The sequence below is a fragment of the Apis dorsata genome, unplaced genomic scaffold (genome assembly GCF_000469605.1).
Source record: "Apis dorsata unplaced genomic scaffold, Apis dorsata 1.3 scaffold_68, whole genome shotgun sequence".
In the NCBI taxonomy this organism is placed as follows: domain Eukaryota; kingdom Metazoa; phylum Arthropoda; class Insecta; order Hymenoptera; family Apidae; genus Apis; species Apis dorsata.
This window is the reverse complement of record NW_006263366.1, coordinates 16,731-34,461: the sequence shown is the minus strand read 5'-3', so window position 1 is coordinate 34,461 and position 17,731 is coordinate 16,731. Positions and strand designations below refer to the sequence as shown.

The window sequence follows — 17,731 nt, the reverse complement described above, 5'->3', positions numbered from 1 at the left end:
TCTCTCTCTCTCTCTCTCTCTCGCGCGCCCAGGAGACGATAAATACACGTTCTCCGCGAATTGGTAAACTGTCACAATTGGAAATGCATCCGTAACTGTTGGTGGAAATACGTTCCGCTCGTTCGGAATTATTTCTCTCGAATTCTCCGTTCCCTTCTCGAATTCTCTGATCGCGCTCCGGTCCCTTCCACCCATTGTTCTCTTGATTGCGGCTTCTTAACCGGATCCACGTGTAGCTACGAAGCGAGTTTCGTATTCGAGGGTAACGCGAGCAAGCGGCAACATCGGTTGTCCCAATTTTAATAACATCGAGCCTCAGAATGTACGGGATGGTATATTCACCGGATATTACTTACGAGTTAAAATATCTCTTAACTACAAGTAAGTGAAAATCGTCCAATTTCATTTGAAACATTTTTTAGTCGTATAAATATGGATAATAACAATGATGAAAATTGTTGGTATCTTATGAACCATTTTGTATATATTATGCATGGATTAGAAAGAGATGTTTCTGGAAAAAAGATTAATTTAATATTGGAAGCAGAAAATTAATGCAATGCTTAAATAGTAACAATTTCCATCGAATTCTATTTTTTTAAAAAAGAGATTTCTTCGCGTCCCTATATTTTGAGAATTTGCATTAACCTATACTTTATCGATTGGTTGATCGTAAACCGAGTCTCAGAATATACAGGGTGGTACATTAACCGGATATTACTTCGATTTAAAATATTTCATTAACATATAAATAGGTATTTCTTGAAATCATTCAATTCCATTTGAAATATTTTTGATACGAATAAAAAAAAACACTGGATCATGATATCTAATGAATCTGTGTATTGCTCAATTAAAAAGAAACTAGAAAGGAACGAAGGAGATTCAACGTTTCTGGCAAAGATTATTTAATATTGAAAGTAGAAAATTAATGGAATGCTTAAGCGTTTGAAATTCGAGTAACAATTTCCATCGAATTTTATTTTTCTAAAAAAGAAATTTCTCGCATCTACATTTAGAATTTGATCGTAAACACCGAGTCTCAAAATGTACGGGGTGGTATATTCATCGGATATTACTTCTAGTTAAATTCTAATTCGTTCAACTCCGTTTGAAATATTTTTTTATATTTGAATTTATTATATTATTATTTATTATTTAAAATATTTCCTAACATATAAATACTTCTTAAAATCATTCAAATTCATTTGAAATATTTTTCGAATAATAAATAATAAAAAGCATTATGATATCTGGTGAACCATCCTGTGTATATTGCACGAATTGTGTATATTGAAAGAAAGGAACAAAGAAGATTCGACTTCTGTCAAAGATTATTTAATATTGAAACTAGAAAATTAATGGAATGCGATTTCTTCGCGTACATTTTTAGAATTTGAATCGATCTTCTTTACGCGCCTACGATCGGTCGATGAACTCCTCCTCCCTTCATCGCTATTGTATACTGAAACTATATTTGCATTTTCCAAGGGGATCAAGGGGTGCGACACGCACCCTGTTCGCGATATTCCAACCAATTCCCATCCGAACGCAGTTCGCATTTACATCCTTAAATATCACCCCCTACATGCCGTTCCTGAACTAATTACGATGCCTTATCTCGGCGACAGCCATTAAAAACGCGCGCTTTCCTCAACAAGACCGCGGTCCAATTTCCTCTAATCCTTGGATCTTCGTATCCTCATCCTCTGGCCATAAACCGCATCGTTGCCGAATTCGAGAGGAAGGAAATATTTTCGATTCGATTTTTTCGAAAATTCGAATTTCCTCGGAGAATCTCGATAGATCGGATCACACCTTGGGACCTTAATAGCCACGGTGCTCCGTAATTGGCCGGTATTCGTTTTAGCGGGGTTGGCAGGGGACGCCGAGGAGGGCGGGGTTAACTGGAAAGGGCGGAGGAGGAGAGCGGTTGTAAACGTTGGCCGGTATCAAGGCACCGATGGTATTATCGCCAACTTAATGAATGGAGCCACGACTCGCAGCCGAGGGACGATAACGAGGCTGATAATGATAAACGATCCGTGCACCCTCCCCCTCTAAACCACCATCTTGTCGTTGTGTTGTTCCATACCACATCCAGCCGGGGCAAGGATGGGAGAGGATGCGTTTTGAAGGCGATCTGCAACGCGGCTGGGAGGAGTCGAAGGGACGTTGGGAAAGGACCTTTCATGAGGGAGATTCTCCACGCTGTGTTCACGTGAGTCATACATCCTTCTTCTTTAAAAGAGAAGCAACGATCGACTACGAATGATAATAACGATGTGATCTTTTGGTGATGTTTGGTATTTTTTATCGAACGTAAAAATCAATAACTTTTGCTCGAAAGTAAGCAAGTAATGATAGAAAAAAAAGCTTTCGAAATTCGACGAGGAGCTTTCGAATTCGTTAAGGATTAATCGCGATCTCGGCGGTTCTCGGGCAAAGTGGATGGAAAGGGAGATCGATTAAAGATGAATGGGGTAATTAGCGTTTGTTGGCTCGTAAATGAAACGGCGCGATGTTATACGCGGTTCGTTGGACTTTTCAATCAGCCGGATCGATCGAAAATGGAAGATCGCCGCCGCGATGGAAGATTGATCGATGGAATATTGAATAGGGGAGAAGATGGCGGAACGAATGGAAAACGCAGATTAATCAAATGTTCATCGAAGGCATCGAGAAGGTGACGATCACCAAGTGGGCAACGATCGAATGGTTAAACGATGATTACCGAAAAGATTGATTAAAAGAGGGGGAAAGGAGGGGGGATGGTATCGAGGAGGTGGTAAAAAATGGGGGACGCGCTGATTGATTAATCGAAGGTTGATCGATGATTTTTTCTTTCTTTCTTTCTTTCTTTTTTCCTCCCCTCCTTAAAAAATTCCAAGTTTAAAGAAAAATGGGAAATAAAGTCAGGGAAAGGAGGATGCGGAAGGAGAAGGGGATGACGGATGCATCCGTTATCAAAGTGTCGTCTCGCCGTCTTTTCGAGAACTCGGTACTCGAGAAGCTCTGGTTCGAAAGTCGGGGCCGCCGCGTGACAAGCCGGTCGCGTTACACTTTTTCGATAACACGTTGAATTTATTCATGACATCCGGTGTTGCGCTTAACGTCGTCGTCCCCAGGCTGCATCGGGGAAAAGCCCGTCGAGGCCACTCGCGGAATTCCTCCTCGACAACTTCTCCCCCCTCGTTCCATTTTAATAATCGTTATGAAGTTTCCGGGCGCTGCGAGAAGCCGCGGCTCGATCGAGCTTGTTCTTTCGTTCGGGAGATGCCTCTCCCGATAATTATTTCGATGGAAGGCGATGAAACGCGACATTTTTTCCAACTTTTTCTCGGTTATTTCGAAAATTTAGTTTCGAGATGTAGGCTCGTGAAAGGTGACCCGTTAAGAGATTCGGGAGAAAAAGAAAAGGGGATAGAAAAATTCGTTTCGTTTCTTTCCTCTGAATTCTGATACGATTTCACATCGATGCGAAATTTTCCTTCGAAAGCAGTTTGCGGAATATTGTTTGGATGGAATGTTCTTTAACAATCCTCTCTTTAATAATAATAATTCAGAGAAGTTTCCACGTTTCAGATTGCCGGCGAGCTACGACGACGGTGATCCAACGACCGAGTACGAGAGAGCTTACTTCCTAAAAGAGAATTGCAACGAAGCGGAGTGGAAATGTCCGGATGTGTTCTGAGACAATCTTTCTTCTTAATTTATCAAATAATTGTGCCACCACTGTTGTGCACTGTCTAGGGAGATCTCTCGAAGACACGCTTCCGTCCAATCACCATACTTTTGCTCCAGATACTGTTTAATTAATCCGTTGAATAAAACGAAGATCGCTCGTCTCTTGTTTAAAGAAGGAATAAAAAAAAAATTGCCAATCTCTTTTTCGACAGAACGCTTCCATCTATTTTTTTTTATGGAACGATGGTGATGATTCGTAAACAAATTCGAAAAATATTATAAATATTCGAGAATCAATTCAAGAGCCAAATAATTATTTACAATTAACGAACAAAAGCTACAGCTTCGTAAATTTCTTTCTAATCTCTCTATGCCTCCGTCTCCATATTTTTCCAAAAATTATTTAATTATTAACCCGTGAATAAAACGAAGATCGTTCACCTCTTGTTTAAAGAACGAATAAAAAAAAATTCTCTTTTTCGACAGAACGTTTCCATGTATTTTTTTTACGGAACGATGATGATAATTTGTAAATTTTATTATCAAGAATCACCTCAATCTGTACCAAATGTAATTGTTCACACTTGACTTGACGAAAATATTACAGCTTTTAAACAATTTCTCTCGAATCTATCTAAGGATGAACTCGTGCGATAAATCGTGGAAGATGACGCGAGATGTCGTGGAGCGGAGGAGTTATCGGCGGATTCATTAGCCCTAGGACAACACCGCGGCCTGGAATAATATCGTGGCATGTGCTCGAGCACGCACCCTTCCTGGGGATTGCGGCCTGGTTTCGGTATTTTGCTTGTACGCGCGCGTATCTCGCTTTCGACCGCGTGTTTGCGCGTGCACACATTTCGACGTAACGCAATTCCCCCTTTGAGAACGTCAGCCGAGGCTTGCGCTCGAATCACCCGCCATTAACATCCTATCCCTCCTCTCTCTCTCTCTCTCTCTTTCGCTCTATCTCTCTTTCTCTCTTTCGTTCGAATCTCGACCTCGTGGAATTTGTTTGATTTGCACGCCATTTGCAATTTTAGAATTGTACCGTTGGATGTAAGAAGATTCAAGACTTCTTGAGAGAAATATTTAATTAGATTCTACATTCTTTTCTTTGTAAATATCCTGTGAATCTCGTTTTCAATAGTTACGACACATTTTGTAATACTTTTTTCTTTTAGAAACTGACGATTGATCACTAAGGCTCTTTTTGCATCCAACGGTAATCAATTCTCACTTGCTCTCGCATCGTTGGAAAGGAATTCGAGATTTCATGAGCTGTTAAGCGAAAAATTTCATTTTTACAGCGTCGCACATTGATTCGAATAATTAAGTGGACAAAATTTATTTTCAAATTTGTAAAAAATAATCGTTTCAATGTAATGTATAATAATTTTTAATTCTCTTTTTAGAGATAGGGAATTAAAAATTAGGGAATTAATCTATAACTGATCGATCACGTTTCAATCGTTGAAAAATATTCTGCAAATTTATTAAAAACTATTTAAATTTCAATTTTATAAATAATCAATAAGTTTCTTATTCTTTTGTAAATTGAGGTTAAAATTAATTACTTCGTGTTCAGAAATTCACAAATGTGATGACTTGTCGATGATTTTTTTTTTATGTTCCACCTCGTTCCACGCAATAAAAGTTGGATATATGAAAAGTAGAAACTTTCTACTTTTTTTTTTACCGCCATATTTTATTTACAAAACTTTGCAAAACTAAAATTAATTTTGTTTACGACCGTCCATGATATACATACCCAACCGAACAGGCTCGTCAACGTTGACTTAAAATTCTTTAATATAGCCATTTATGGATTAATTCTAATCTATCTTATATTAATAATATGCTCATTGTTTGTTCATTATATATTTTAGAGAAATAATCAATAATAATATTCCTTCACTTTAGCTATTTCTTTCAATCTTCGAGCGATCTTCTTACGATCCCTTTTTCATATTATAATTTTCATAAATTTCATCGGTTTTTATTTTATGTTGAATTATCACCTAGCAAATTCGATTTACAGGATAGAATTCTTTGCATGGTCGCGACGTTTAGATCCGAAATCGAATAAATTTCGAAAAAAACTTTGAAAGCGCACCTCCGCGACGACGAGCGTTGCCTCGCGTTTCGCGAGATAATTTCACTTGGAGGAGGTGAACCCCTCTTTTCTCTTCCTTTTTTTTCTTTTTCTTTTTTTTTTTTTTCCCCGTCCCGTCGCGGAGTCCCTCGACGAGTGATTTATCCGACGTCCGAGACGAGCCGATTTTGCCGGCGCCCGGTCCACCGCCCGATGGCCCCTAATTAAACGGGTCGCTGCATTTTAAACGAGCGCGGGGAATCCCCGAAATTACAGCCGGCCAATACTTTCACGAATAAATGAATCCCCGATGCCTGGGATTCGCCTGGCCGCCGTCTTTCCCACCGAAAAAAAAAAAAAGAAAAAAAAAAAAAAAAAAAAAAAGGTCAGTAATTATGAGCGAACGTTTCGCGTTACGTTAATTACCTGCCTATTTTCCATTCATCAACCCTCCCTCTCTCCCCTCCTCCTCTCCGCGTATACACGCGTTCATTGTTTATCCTCGTTCGGGATAATTTCTGCAATTATAAGGGCAAAAATAGAGGAGCGACGCGTTGCGCAATTCAACGATAGAATCATTTCGTTCCTCGAGACTATTAATATTAATTAAATGACGACGATGGGACGAAAAAATATAAAAATATTCGATAGGAACTCTCTCTCTCTCTCTCTCTGTCCATTTTTCAATCGTCGACTCGAAGATTCACCAAAATTCCCCCTCGAAAAATTCAAATTTAAATTTTATCGAAATTTTCGATCTGAATCGAATCTCGTATGAGTATCGTTATACATTCGAATGAAATTTTATCATCGGTGGAAAAGTATTATATCCTCCTCGAGATCGAAAATCTTTCGATCGGTTTTCTTTATCCTTCGAATCGGATTTTTTCTACCGAAGATTAGCCAACGAAGAGGGATCCAAAGAGGATCTCGTTACGTAACGAGAGAGAGAGAGAGAGGGGCGATGACACGAAGCGATAACACAAAGTTCAAACACGCGTGGACGGAGCGAGAAGGCGTGCTTGTGTCCACCGTGGCCGCGGAGTGGAGGAGCAAAACCCGCACCGCGAATAATGTTGCCGTAATCCTTCCAGAAAAACTCGCTCCTCGACCCGCTTCTCCCAGGAGAGGACTGGGAGCGGTGGTCGTTGGCCACCGCGAAACGGCTGATTTCAGCTGGTAATTCCGAGAAATGAGGGGCTTGTGGCCGGTGATGCTGATTCTGGCAAGGATCCTCGAGCCGCTCCTCGGGGACGACGGGTGTCACCGTAACGACACCGACCACGCCATTCCTTGTCAAAGATCGCGGGGGTTGCTGCTGTCCAGGCGGAGGCGTCTCGCTTTTCCACAGGGCAGCACGTTCGTGGTAAGTATCGGCAGTTTGGTTTCGAGTGGCGCAACCAAGTGGGGAAAAGTGCGTTCTCGGCAGAATACGCGAATCGAAGAATCGTTGGAAACACACAGTGTGAGAGGATAATCGCGTCGATTTCTCGATCGGAGGAACGGTTTTTAGGTGTGAATTGGTCGTTTTCTTTTCTTTTTTTTCCTTTTCTCGCGTTTATTCTCGCGAGCGAAGAAGGGAATCCATTCTTCGGATCGATGTGCTTGATTCGATTCGCGTTATATAAAATGGCAATGAATTTTGGAATTTTTTTTTTTTTTTGTTTTGTTTTTTCTCAGTTGACAGGGTCCATCTTGCAACCGATTCCCGTCAGATTGCCGAGTAATTGGAATCTGGTGTTCGAGTTCGACATGATCTGGCCTATACCGACCACGGAGGATTATAAGAGGAAGAAGAAGTACAAGAAGTACAAGAGGAGACAGTGGATGGTGAAACGACGTCATCGACGAGAGTTGTACGCCACTTTTGAGATGGCGTTGAACAGGTATGAACAGGTATTCCGCGTATTTCCTGCCTCGTCCACATTTCTCCCAAGGGAAACTTGCCTTCCAGCCAAAACTTGCCGGGAAGAGAGTGCACGCTGAGAACTATCTGCGAGGCGAGAACTTTGTTGGGTCCACCTGGCGATTCCTTCGTGGAAGATGCCCTTCGATTGATATTAAGGTACAATATTTGCTCGAAGTTGTATCGTATCGAATAACCGTTATCCACACGTTTATTTCTTCCTCTTTTCTTTTTCTCTTCTTCTCTCTTCTTTTTTTCTCTTTTTTTTAGCAACGTCGACAACGTGAGACGAGTCGATTCCTACGACGTCGCTTATAGAACCGAGACGCCTTGCGAAGTTGCTTACCCCTGCCCTGTTTCTCTCTTAAAGCTGCTACTGTCTCATCTGTACCATTCCAACGATCTAGGTTAAGAATAAAGTTTCTCTTATTCTAGAGAAAGAAAAAAGACTCGTGTTCCATCCTCCAAATCGGATAATTCGATAATTCGAGTGACAAGTGAGAGATACGTCGATACACGAAGTGTTTACGAATAAATCTAATCCTATCTATTCGCGCCATCCAAAGCGAAACGTTACGAAAAGGAATGAATCTGCGCAAGAGGAAAGATTTCGAATTCGGGATGAATTTCAAGAGAACTCATCGACGAAACAACGTGGCATGGCGTAAAAATGGAAATCGTCTCCGCTCTTCTTCCAAACTTGAATTAAGGGAAAAAGGATTTCGAAATACGCGGAAATCTCTCGTCGAGTATTTCACATAATAATAAAACGGGACCTTCCCTCTCCTAGCCTCCTCTCTCGAAGAAATTACGAAAGCAACGACCGAAGACGAGGCATTCAATCTCCCGGAAATTCTATCCCGTGGCGAACAAAGTTTTTACCCCGCAAGTTTTCAAAATTCTCGTCGAAAGTAATCGCGCTCGTCCACCGCGCCGCGATTCCATCTTCGGCTCCGATATTACACGGAGAACCGTATCGATTGTCCACGCGGTTGCTTCCCCGTTTAATAAAGCGACGCGGAAACCACGAGGATCCAATCATTCGCCCTTCTCCTCTTCCTCTTCCTCCTCTCGAAATTCGGTGGACGAGCGCTAATTTTTCCTCCTTAAAGAGCTTCTTCTCGTGCAACTGGCGTGGAACTTGGAAACGAGTCCCGACGGGCGTATTTCCACCGCTACGCGACCCAATTTTCCACCTTCCACTCCTATCGAGGGGAAACCGTCCGAGATATTTCCCCCCCTTTCCTTTTCGAGAACAGTTACTTTTTTTTTTGGTCTCTTCTCCTTAGTTCGAACTAACTGGAAATCAAAACATCGTATATACGGGGCGTCGAATTAGCCTGTACGTGGTAATCGAACTCCGAAGTCTGTTTGAAGTCGCGTTCGTTACGGATGGACGTGCAAAGTCGAGCAAATTATCGTTTCGATCGAATTATCGCGTTGAAAATATACGGTACTTTTCCATGTTCGTTAAATTCGTTTCATATTCGACGCTCAAACTTTCCTCTCCTTTCCTCCCGTTCTCTTCCTCTCTTCCATGCACGTGGCAAGTTTCGAAAGTTGGAAAGTTCGAGATAAGGGAGTTCTTTATATCGGATGTAATCGGCACGTGGGGCCAATGAAGAAGGTATCGAAGGAACTTTTTTCGAAAAAATTTCCTACCAAACCTTTCCACTCTTTTTCCAAAAAAGTCCCCTCTAAAAAGAAACGTTTCTCGTCCGTTTTGTCGTCGTAACAAGACGATAATACATATTTTTCACTTCGGATAGCGAAAAAATTGTTCGATCGGCCACGTTTGTTAAAGTATTTGTTAGAAATTTTCGCTATCCTTTTCCATCCAACTTTCGATCTCCTCTCGATATAAATTTCTTAAACGCCTCCTCGAAAACCCATAGTGAACGTCCTCGAAGTTTCCGCGAAATTCGTATTATCGAATCGATCCAAATTTTCTCGTCCAACCGCGAAAATCCGCATCGGTGGGATCACCGATGATGCAATCATCTTCTTCCCCTTTCTTCCGCGTGAAATTTAAAATTCCGATCGTGGCACGCGAAATGTCAAGCTGGCAGCCTCGATAGCGGTGGCGGTAATTAGCACCACGTGCAGTCTCTTCACGTTCGGTTTCGAGGTAGTCGTTAATTGTTGGGCAAACGAAGGGGGGGGGGGGTGGGTGGGGGTGGGGCGAGGGGAGGGGGGGGGGATGACGCGCTGCTAACAAACTTGACAATGGCCGCTCTGCTCTCGAAATGTAGCAATAACGCAGCCGTTTCACACTTGCCTTATTCTTTGGGAAGACGTCAGCGGAGGATCCTCGGTGGGTGGTATCGGTGAGTGGTATACCAATTTTACGTACAGAGATTCCGTACAAGAGTTCCTTTTCCTTTCCCTCCAATTTGAATTTGATATACGCGGTATACACGCTGGAATTTGGAACAAGCGAGAATCAACTTTTCTTTAGTTTCGTGAGGTATACGCGTATGAGAGGATGCTTTTATTTCCTTTTTTTTTAGACAGTGAAAAATTCTGGAAGAAATTTCGAGTACGTCGGATCTTTTAGAATATATATATATATATATATTACGTTATAACAGTTGGTGTTTTTCATCGTGATTTCTTCCTCGCTCGCTCCTAATCTTGAACAGACGTATCGTCTTTTGGAAGAATAGGAAATTTATACATATATACGTAGATGGACTCCTTTCGAATCCTTTCGAATCTTTCTTCAAACAGATTAAATGAAAAATTCGAAAATTTTCAAAAATCCATTTCACATCCTTTCTCTAAGAATTCTAGGACGTCCCAAATTTTTTTTCGAAATCGAATCTCGTCCACTTTTCGTCTTTGCTTTTGCTCCTCCGATCGGAGGATTTCACGATCGCCGTTAAATTAAATTCGACGAACGGGAAGAGTCTTCGATCTTCGATATTTATTTCTCGGCCGATCCTTAACGAGGTGGCCGCCCTTGTCAGAAAACGAGAAGGGAAGAAACGAGGCGGTTACGCCAGGGTAATACGGTTGCCCGATAAGTGAGATCACGTCGTTGCCATCGTTCATGCCGAAACACTGCCGCTGCCACCCCCTCCCCCTTCTTCCGTGTTTTCCAGTTATCGGCCACCGTCACCTATCGATCATTTTCCCCGACCCACGCCGCCCTTCCACGCCGGGGCTAACAATTTCCTGTTTCCTAAAGAGTTTACCGAACTGAGTTACAAGATACTTCCACGGGGAGGAGGATCGATCTTCCCTTCGTGGGAGGGAAGGGGAGGGGGAAGACTTCATCCCTTCTGCTTCGTCTCTCCCCTTCCCCCCCTTTTTTTTTTTATTTTTCCATTAACGGGAAGAAGAGATTTTTTTTTTTGCACGATCGTTCGTTTATCAACCGGGACGATTCTTTCGATATCAAGGGGATGGAGGGAGGGGGGAAGAAGAAATAACGTTACACACGTGCCGCGAGAAACGAGAGCTTTTCGCTATTTATAGTTGTTGCCCAGTTAAATCGCGCGAGACGAGTTTAAGATCGCGTATTTCTTCGATCGATAAAGCGATGGTGGTAGATCGAATATAGTTTGTCAATTAAATAACAAAGGAAGAAGAAGATCAGAATTATTTCCTTTCTTTTTCCAATTTCTTTTTTTAAGGGTTGTCTTCTCTTTTCGAAAAAGATCTATGTTCTAAGTGTTAGAGAGAAGAAAGAGCCAATCGTTAAAGACTTTTCGATTTCAAAAAATATACATAATCGTAAAGATGTGCGTAGATCAAGTAAATTTTTCGAATCGATACGAAACGAGGCTCGAGAACGATCACCGGATGAAATCGTAGAATCGGAGAGGAAAGCTCGTCGAAAAGCTCTTTTAGTTCGAAATTCCTCTTCTCTCTCTCTCTTTCTCCCTTTCTTTCTCTAATTGGTGAACGGAGATTCGAACACGAGGACGATCGAATGATTGGATGTGCGCGCTGTGACGCTATCCTCTGCACTGTCACAGATTGATTTATAGCAGGTCGCAGGAATTCGATTTAGAAGTTTACTTGTTAGTTGCTTCCTTAAAGGTGGATCAAGGAAAATTCCATTTCATTCTCCGCGTGGTATCGTGCGACAACGGGCGATCGATCATCGATCGACGAGAAAAATATATCGAGCAAATTTATCTTAGTTGTCTGGACATGGAACGAGGAAAACATTCGAAAATTCGCGCGCGACAAAAGCATCCATCTGCCCCGAAAATCATCTGGTTTCGCGGGAGTCGTTTATTGCATCGCTTAGCGACATTTCGGTGGCGCTCGTTTCTCTTTCGACCTCGTTTTTGACGGATCGCAGCGACGATTCACGAAATTGTTTCTCTTCCTTGAAATATGGCCGCGTCCAATGCTCGACGATCGATATCTGTATGCGTATGTGTGTGTGTGGGTGTGTATTCAAAAGTCACCGATAAGTTTCTTCGATAACTCGGAATCAAGTTAAATAGTTAAAAGTTGTCGACCGAATTTGCAAATTTCCGCGATTTCTCGTTTGACGATCCGTGATAAAGTTCCATATTTTCTTCCTCGATCGAGCCGAGCATAAATAATCGATAGAAAATATTTTTAAAAAATCCGTTCCAACGCCCGTTCAACGCGATTCGATTTCGAATCGTTTCGTTGAATTCGTTTCAACGTTGCGACGACTTTGAAAAGGAATTTGATTTTCATTTAAAAAAATCATTCGAATTTTATCCGAAACAGTTTTTCGGTAAAAAAAACTGTTGCGAGAGTAAACAAAGCGATTCCACGCCCCCTCTCCCCCTCCCCGTTGTACATTTGACAAGAGGATAGGAGAAGAGGACGAAATAAAATAACGATTTTCAGAGAAAATCAAAACATTCGGTGTGAGATGAGAATAAAATCGAATGTTCAATGGCCGAAATCTAGCCGAATTGTTGATAATCCGTTGAGTAAATCTGTCGATAACGAGAATAATCTGTCGAGCAATCTGCTTGCGACCGCCTGTTAACCAACGTAACGAGCCGTTAAAATAAAGTGAGCGTCAACAAGCGTTTCAAAAAAAAAACTCTCAACTCGTTGTCTCTTATATATATATATATGTATAAATATTTATACATCACCTATTTCTCTCTTAATTAAAATCGAAATATCATGGAACGAGACCGATCCGCACAGGATTTTCAGCCTATTCGAAATCGTCAATATTTGTACACCCTTCTCCCCCTCGATCGAGGGGGGAAACATTTTTCCAGCCAGGATGGAATCGCGTGTGCACTATTCAGATGGTACGCAAAGTTACACGGAGGGCAAATCGAACCAACGAACGAACGAACGAACGAACGAACGAGGGTAGAGAAAGTAGTTGAGAAATTTCAATCGTTTGTGTTGACTCGCCTAATAGATTCCCGGGGAAACGGGCAAACGGGGGCGGTGTTCTGATTCGATCAGACTTTCATTCGATTCGATTTGATGCTCTCTCTCTTTCTCTATCCCCTCCAAATTTAAATCGCACATATGATTGGATCTCGTTGTTTAAGTTATCGAACGTTACCCTCCCGTCGATACCCTCTGTTATCGCCTCTTTACCGCAAATTTTCTCACCCCCAACCCCGTTTTCTTTAAATAAGAAAAAAAGAAGAAGAAGAAAGAGAAGTCGCCTTGGATCCTTTATTCTCGTGGAAAAAGAGTTGGCGCGTTTTTTGTTAAGAGAGAGAGAGAGAGGCAACCGTTGATCCGACTTCGTTATCGCGAAAAAAGGCGGCAAGGCTTTATAATTAAGCGATCACGATCACGATTTCCTCCCGTTTTCCATTTTCGTTTCTCTCGTTTCGTCGCGACGAAAATTCGAAAGGACGGCACTGTGTCTCCTTACAAAGCGTGTCGATCGATTTCCCCGCGTATCATCCCCGCGTTTTCGATCGCTTTCAGCCGAATAACGGCGGAATATCGAAGCTTTTTCGAGGGGGGTCGAGGAACGAGGGTGGCAATTTTCGCTTCCCCGATTTGGTACGAAAACGCGTATAAAAAAAATCGATGGGAAAATACAACATTTCCTCCTTGCAACAGAGTGGAAACGTTTCAGCTGCGGTCGTAAAACCATTTTCACCCAGGAGGGGGGAGAGGGGATGATGGAAAACTGACTTCCTGCGCCATGTGCGATAATTTTTTTTTTTTTCTTTTTTAAACAAGAACAATAGAATTGTTGGAACGATCGGGAGCAATCGAGGCACAGGATTGATAATATAATAAATATTTAGAATTGCAACACAAGATTAGACTTGCATATGCACACCAGATTTTTCCTTCCAATCGCAACATGTTTCTCCTTTCTTTCTTTTTTTTTTTGCGCGCGCACTTTAGAAGTTTTATTAGAAATCGATCGATTACGCACGCTCCAATAACAACGGATCAGGTTAGAAAAAAGGAGGAATAGGAAAAGAGCGGAGGTAAGGGGAACGAAAGATCGTGACGAAGGCGTCCGGTTTCGCCCCTGCGCGCGAGCTTCCACGGGAACATTCTTCCACGCGAAGTGATCGCGAGAACGCAATCGCGAGCCCCTCGTTCCCCTGGAAAATTCACGAGATCGGACGAGAAGCGTGGCCTACAACTTCCTTCGAGGTATTCGACAATATCCTGTTGGCGACGACAAAGGGGAAAATTCCTCGAGGCGGAGACAGAAAGATGGAAGCCCGAGACGACGAGGGTGTAATCAAAAAAGGGAGAAGCGATAACGCTGGATACGAAAGTGAAATTGCAAATGTGTTTTATCATTGACGAATAGGTGGATAGATTCGTTTTGACACTTTTTCTTAACGATCGAATCGAATCGACTTTTCCTTTTTCTTTTTATAAATATATACGTAAATACGAATCCAAAAATTTCGTTCTTGGCATAGCAATACTCGATGTTCGATTTCCCGAATAGAATCCTTTCCTTACGAGTCCATCGTCAAATTCAATGTCAACGTGACAAAGCGACGAGATCCACGAAATCCCCAAATATCTTCTTTCAAATGTTCTGCCGGTAATGGAACAGGGGGGAGAGGAAAATATGGAGCTTTCCGGGTGAAAAAGAACGGTTCCTTATCAAAATTCACGGTTAAAAAAAAGAAAAGAGAGAGGAAGAGATAAGGGGATAGGAATACGGAATGTAGATGGAAGAGGAATTGGTCGTTGGAACGAACGAAGGGGCGAGATAGACGAAGAAACGAAAGCTGCAGGGCCATTCGAACGATGGATCGATGGATGATCACGAAGGAATCACGCGAATTAACAGTGGACTTTTCGACCTTCTCTTCCATCGACGTTGTTCATCGACCTCGAACCCCTCCAAGTATGCAACCCGATCCAATACTGAATTCCTTCCACTCCGTTTCGATCTTCCGCCATAATTTTATAATAAAACGTTTCGCGATATTAAGAGACCGCTTATCATCGAAACGGCGCCGCATCGAAACCGTGTGACAAATTATCGAGGAGAGGGGAGAGGGGAAGAGGAGAGAAGGAAGAGAGGCGGAGGAAACGCGAAATCTCGCCGGAGGTTTCCATCATCGTCGTGATGGAACCCGCCGGCTCCAGGATGTATCGGACCTATCGATCTTTTCCACTAGGTCGACAATGAATGTCCCCGTATCTGAACCACTGCTGGGTCAAACTGGTGAATTATTATCTAACGTCTGGTGTTAAATTGCCCGATGCAATCTGCAGGTATTCGACGGTGTTCTACGGGAGGAATCTCGGACGTGAGACGCGTCACAAGTGGGGGGGACGTAGATTCGGGTGTCGGGAAATTGCACGCATTTTTTATGCAAGAAGCCTCCTCGAAAGAGCTTTCCTCGAAGGCGAAATAAATTAAAGAGTCTCGGGTTAAATCGATCCAGCGATCGTTTGATAGAAACGTCCCTCCAAAGGAAAAAAGAAAGAAAAAAATTTCGAATCGAATTCCAACTGTCGCATTAACGCGCGGTTTAATCAAGTCGATTCGTTGATTGATTCGTTTCGAAGCAATCGAATCAATCTTCGATCCCTCTTCTCGCGCAAAAGCGGTGCGATAATCGCGATTTAACACGCATTATCAACAACACGCCTCCACGCTTCTTTTTCTCGTATCCACCAAAAACTCTTTGAACGATTATTGCGGAGAGATTTTGCTCACGGAAAAGAGTTGTTCCAAATTCCTTTACGATCCGTCACGGTGGAAGTTCTCGGCAGGGGACAAAATAGAATAGCTCGTGAAAAAAAAACCATGGAAAAGGAAAATTGCCTGTTCGGATTAATGAGATGTCTTTCTTCGACGAAGAAAAACGAAGAAAAGCGCTTTACGATCCGATTTCTTTCTTTCTTTCTTTCTTTCTTTTTTTTTTTCTCTCGAAAGCCAAAGCAAAGAGTCGCCGATGGTTTATTTCATTCTTCGCGAATAACCTGACTGACGTGGATGGTCGCTGGTGGATGGAGGAGGGCCGCTTTATTACAGTTCCATTACTCATCTCGTAATTAGAACAGCAGCACGAGACGAGGACAAATGAAGCTGAACGGCTTCTCCTTTCTTTCGCCATCCGCGTTCTCCATGGCTCGATCTAGTTGTTCGAAAACAGTGAGAAATGGGCACGACACGAAGGGATTCGTTTCCAACTGGGAATCCTCGTTGGAATTGATTTAACGCCGATACTTGGCCGGTTGTTGCGTTTACTTATTTTTTTTGAACGTTAATAGAATTCCATCCATGGATGGGGCGTGCGTGCAGTGACGCCATCTGGCGTCAGCTACCTTCAGAGGAATATTTCGAATTTTCGAAACGATTAACTTTTCACCTCTTATTTTTTTTTTTCTTTCCTTCTCCTCTTTCTTTTTCTCTCTTTCTTTCCAGGAATCTCGATCATGAATCGAAATGAAGCGTGTTGCTTCCTACTTTTGATTCTCTGCACTGTGCTGAGCGATTATCGAGTCAATTCCGACAGCGACGCCCGTTTATCCAGGAGAAGGAGATATGTTGTTTTTCCCGAGGGTTCAACTTTCTCCGTAAGTTTAATTCTCTTCATTCTACTTGAATTTTATTCTAATTTTAATCATGTAGCGAAAATAATCACTATATATAGTCACGATCCATTATTCTTTAACCCTTTTGAACGAAACATTTTCTTTTATCTCTGTCTCTTTTGCTTTTACAAATTGCCTCTCCCCCTCTATAAACAATCGTTCGCTGTTACAGATCGCTCTTTGCGTGACGGTGCACACTGTGACACCTGACAACATCTTCACGGAGGGCATCAATTGGGGCATCTCTTACGACTTGCCTAACGAAAGCAAACCGGCCCTCGAACCGTTCTTACAATTGAGACACGACCAAGTGAAACCGGCGAAGAAATACGGGAGCCAATACGCGACAAGCGACAAGAACGTGGTCAAATATTCGGGATGGAACAGTGACAAATATTACGTGAAACCCGGGAAAAGGAAATATCTCAAGCCTGACTATTATTATCTGCAACGTAGACATCGACGGGAACTTTACAACAAACTGGAGACCATTATGAATGCGTAAGCCGCTAAGAGAAATTTTTCCTATGTAGATTTCTCATGTAGATACGTTGAGAAAAGCGTAGTTACATAAAAGAAGCAAGGAGAGATCGTTGGATCGTGGACGAAAAGTGGCTGACGATTTATGCGTGGGATCGGAGAGATATTTAATGATACAAAAAAAAAAGGAAGAAGAGAGAAAGAGGATTTTCTCGTAAGAGCAAAATGGCGACTCTGATCTGAGAATTTAAGGCATCTATTGCTCTTTCGTTGTTACGTATCGCCATTTTTTACGATCGTATCATTCGTTATCAACGGTCGATAAAAAAGGGAAGAGAAATAAAGCGAGCGGAAATGAATAATAATACGTTGGATAAAAAAAAAAAATTAACCAAACTCGCTCCCTTTCGAACTGGCTTCGATAAAATGTTCCCAAGGAGGGAAGAGAGGGAAGGGGAGGGAGATGTATCCATTTTGGCGGCGTAAAAGCGCCGATCTCCTCCCATTTGAAAATCATAGGGACGAATAAATTTGCACAAAGTGCGCCA

General features: G+C 42.2%; 3 protein-coding genes across 3 annotated transcripts in view; all 3 read left to right on the top strand.

Annotated features, from left to right (window-relative positions):
- LOC102675438 overlaps positions 1-3,783 on the top strand; it is a 7,838-nt gene extending 4,055 nt beyond the window's left edge. Inside the window, exons 3-4 of the mRNA XM_006609977.2 lie at positions 2,105-2,221; positions 3,586-3,783. Coding sequence (XP_006610040.2) covers positions 2,105-2,221; positions 3,586-3,694 — 226 coding nt within the window. The 3' untranslated portion in view covers positions 3,695-3,783. The remainder of the gene's footprint in view (positions 1-2,104; positions 2,222-3,585) is intronic.
- A 3,612-nt stretch (positions 3,784-7,395) lies between these two features.
- On the top strand, positions 7,396-8,113 carry LOC102675580. Its single transcript, XM_031515401.1, has one exon. It carries the CDS (start codon positions 7,412-7,414, stop codon positions 7,766-7,768), a length of 357 nt encoding a protein of 118 aa, XP_031371261.1. The 5' UTR covers positions 7,396-7,411; the 3' UTR covers positions 7,769-8,113.
- The window catches only part of LOC102675717, a 13,443-nt gene continuing 3,448 nt past the window's right edge, over positions 7,737-17,731 (top strand). The window contains exons 1-3 of the mRNA XM_031515400.1: positions 7,737-7,847; positions 16,534-16,685; positions 16,876-17,204. Of these exons, the coding sequence (XP_031371260.1) occupies positions 16,545-16,685; positions 16,876-17,204 (470 nt within the window). The 5' untranslated portion in view covers positions 7,737-7,847; positions 16,534-16,544. The remainder of the gene's footprint in view (positions 7,848-16,533; positions 16,686-16,875; positions 17,205-17,731) is intronic.

Bases quoted from the DNA above. Each gene is read 5' to 3' on its own strand.
- LOC102675580 (XM_031515401.1), top strand. From the start codon at position 7,412: ATGGCAATGAATTTTGGAATTTTTTTTTTTTTTTGTTTTGTTTTTTCT.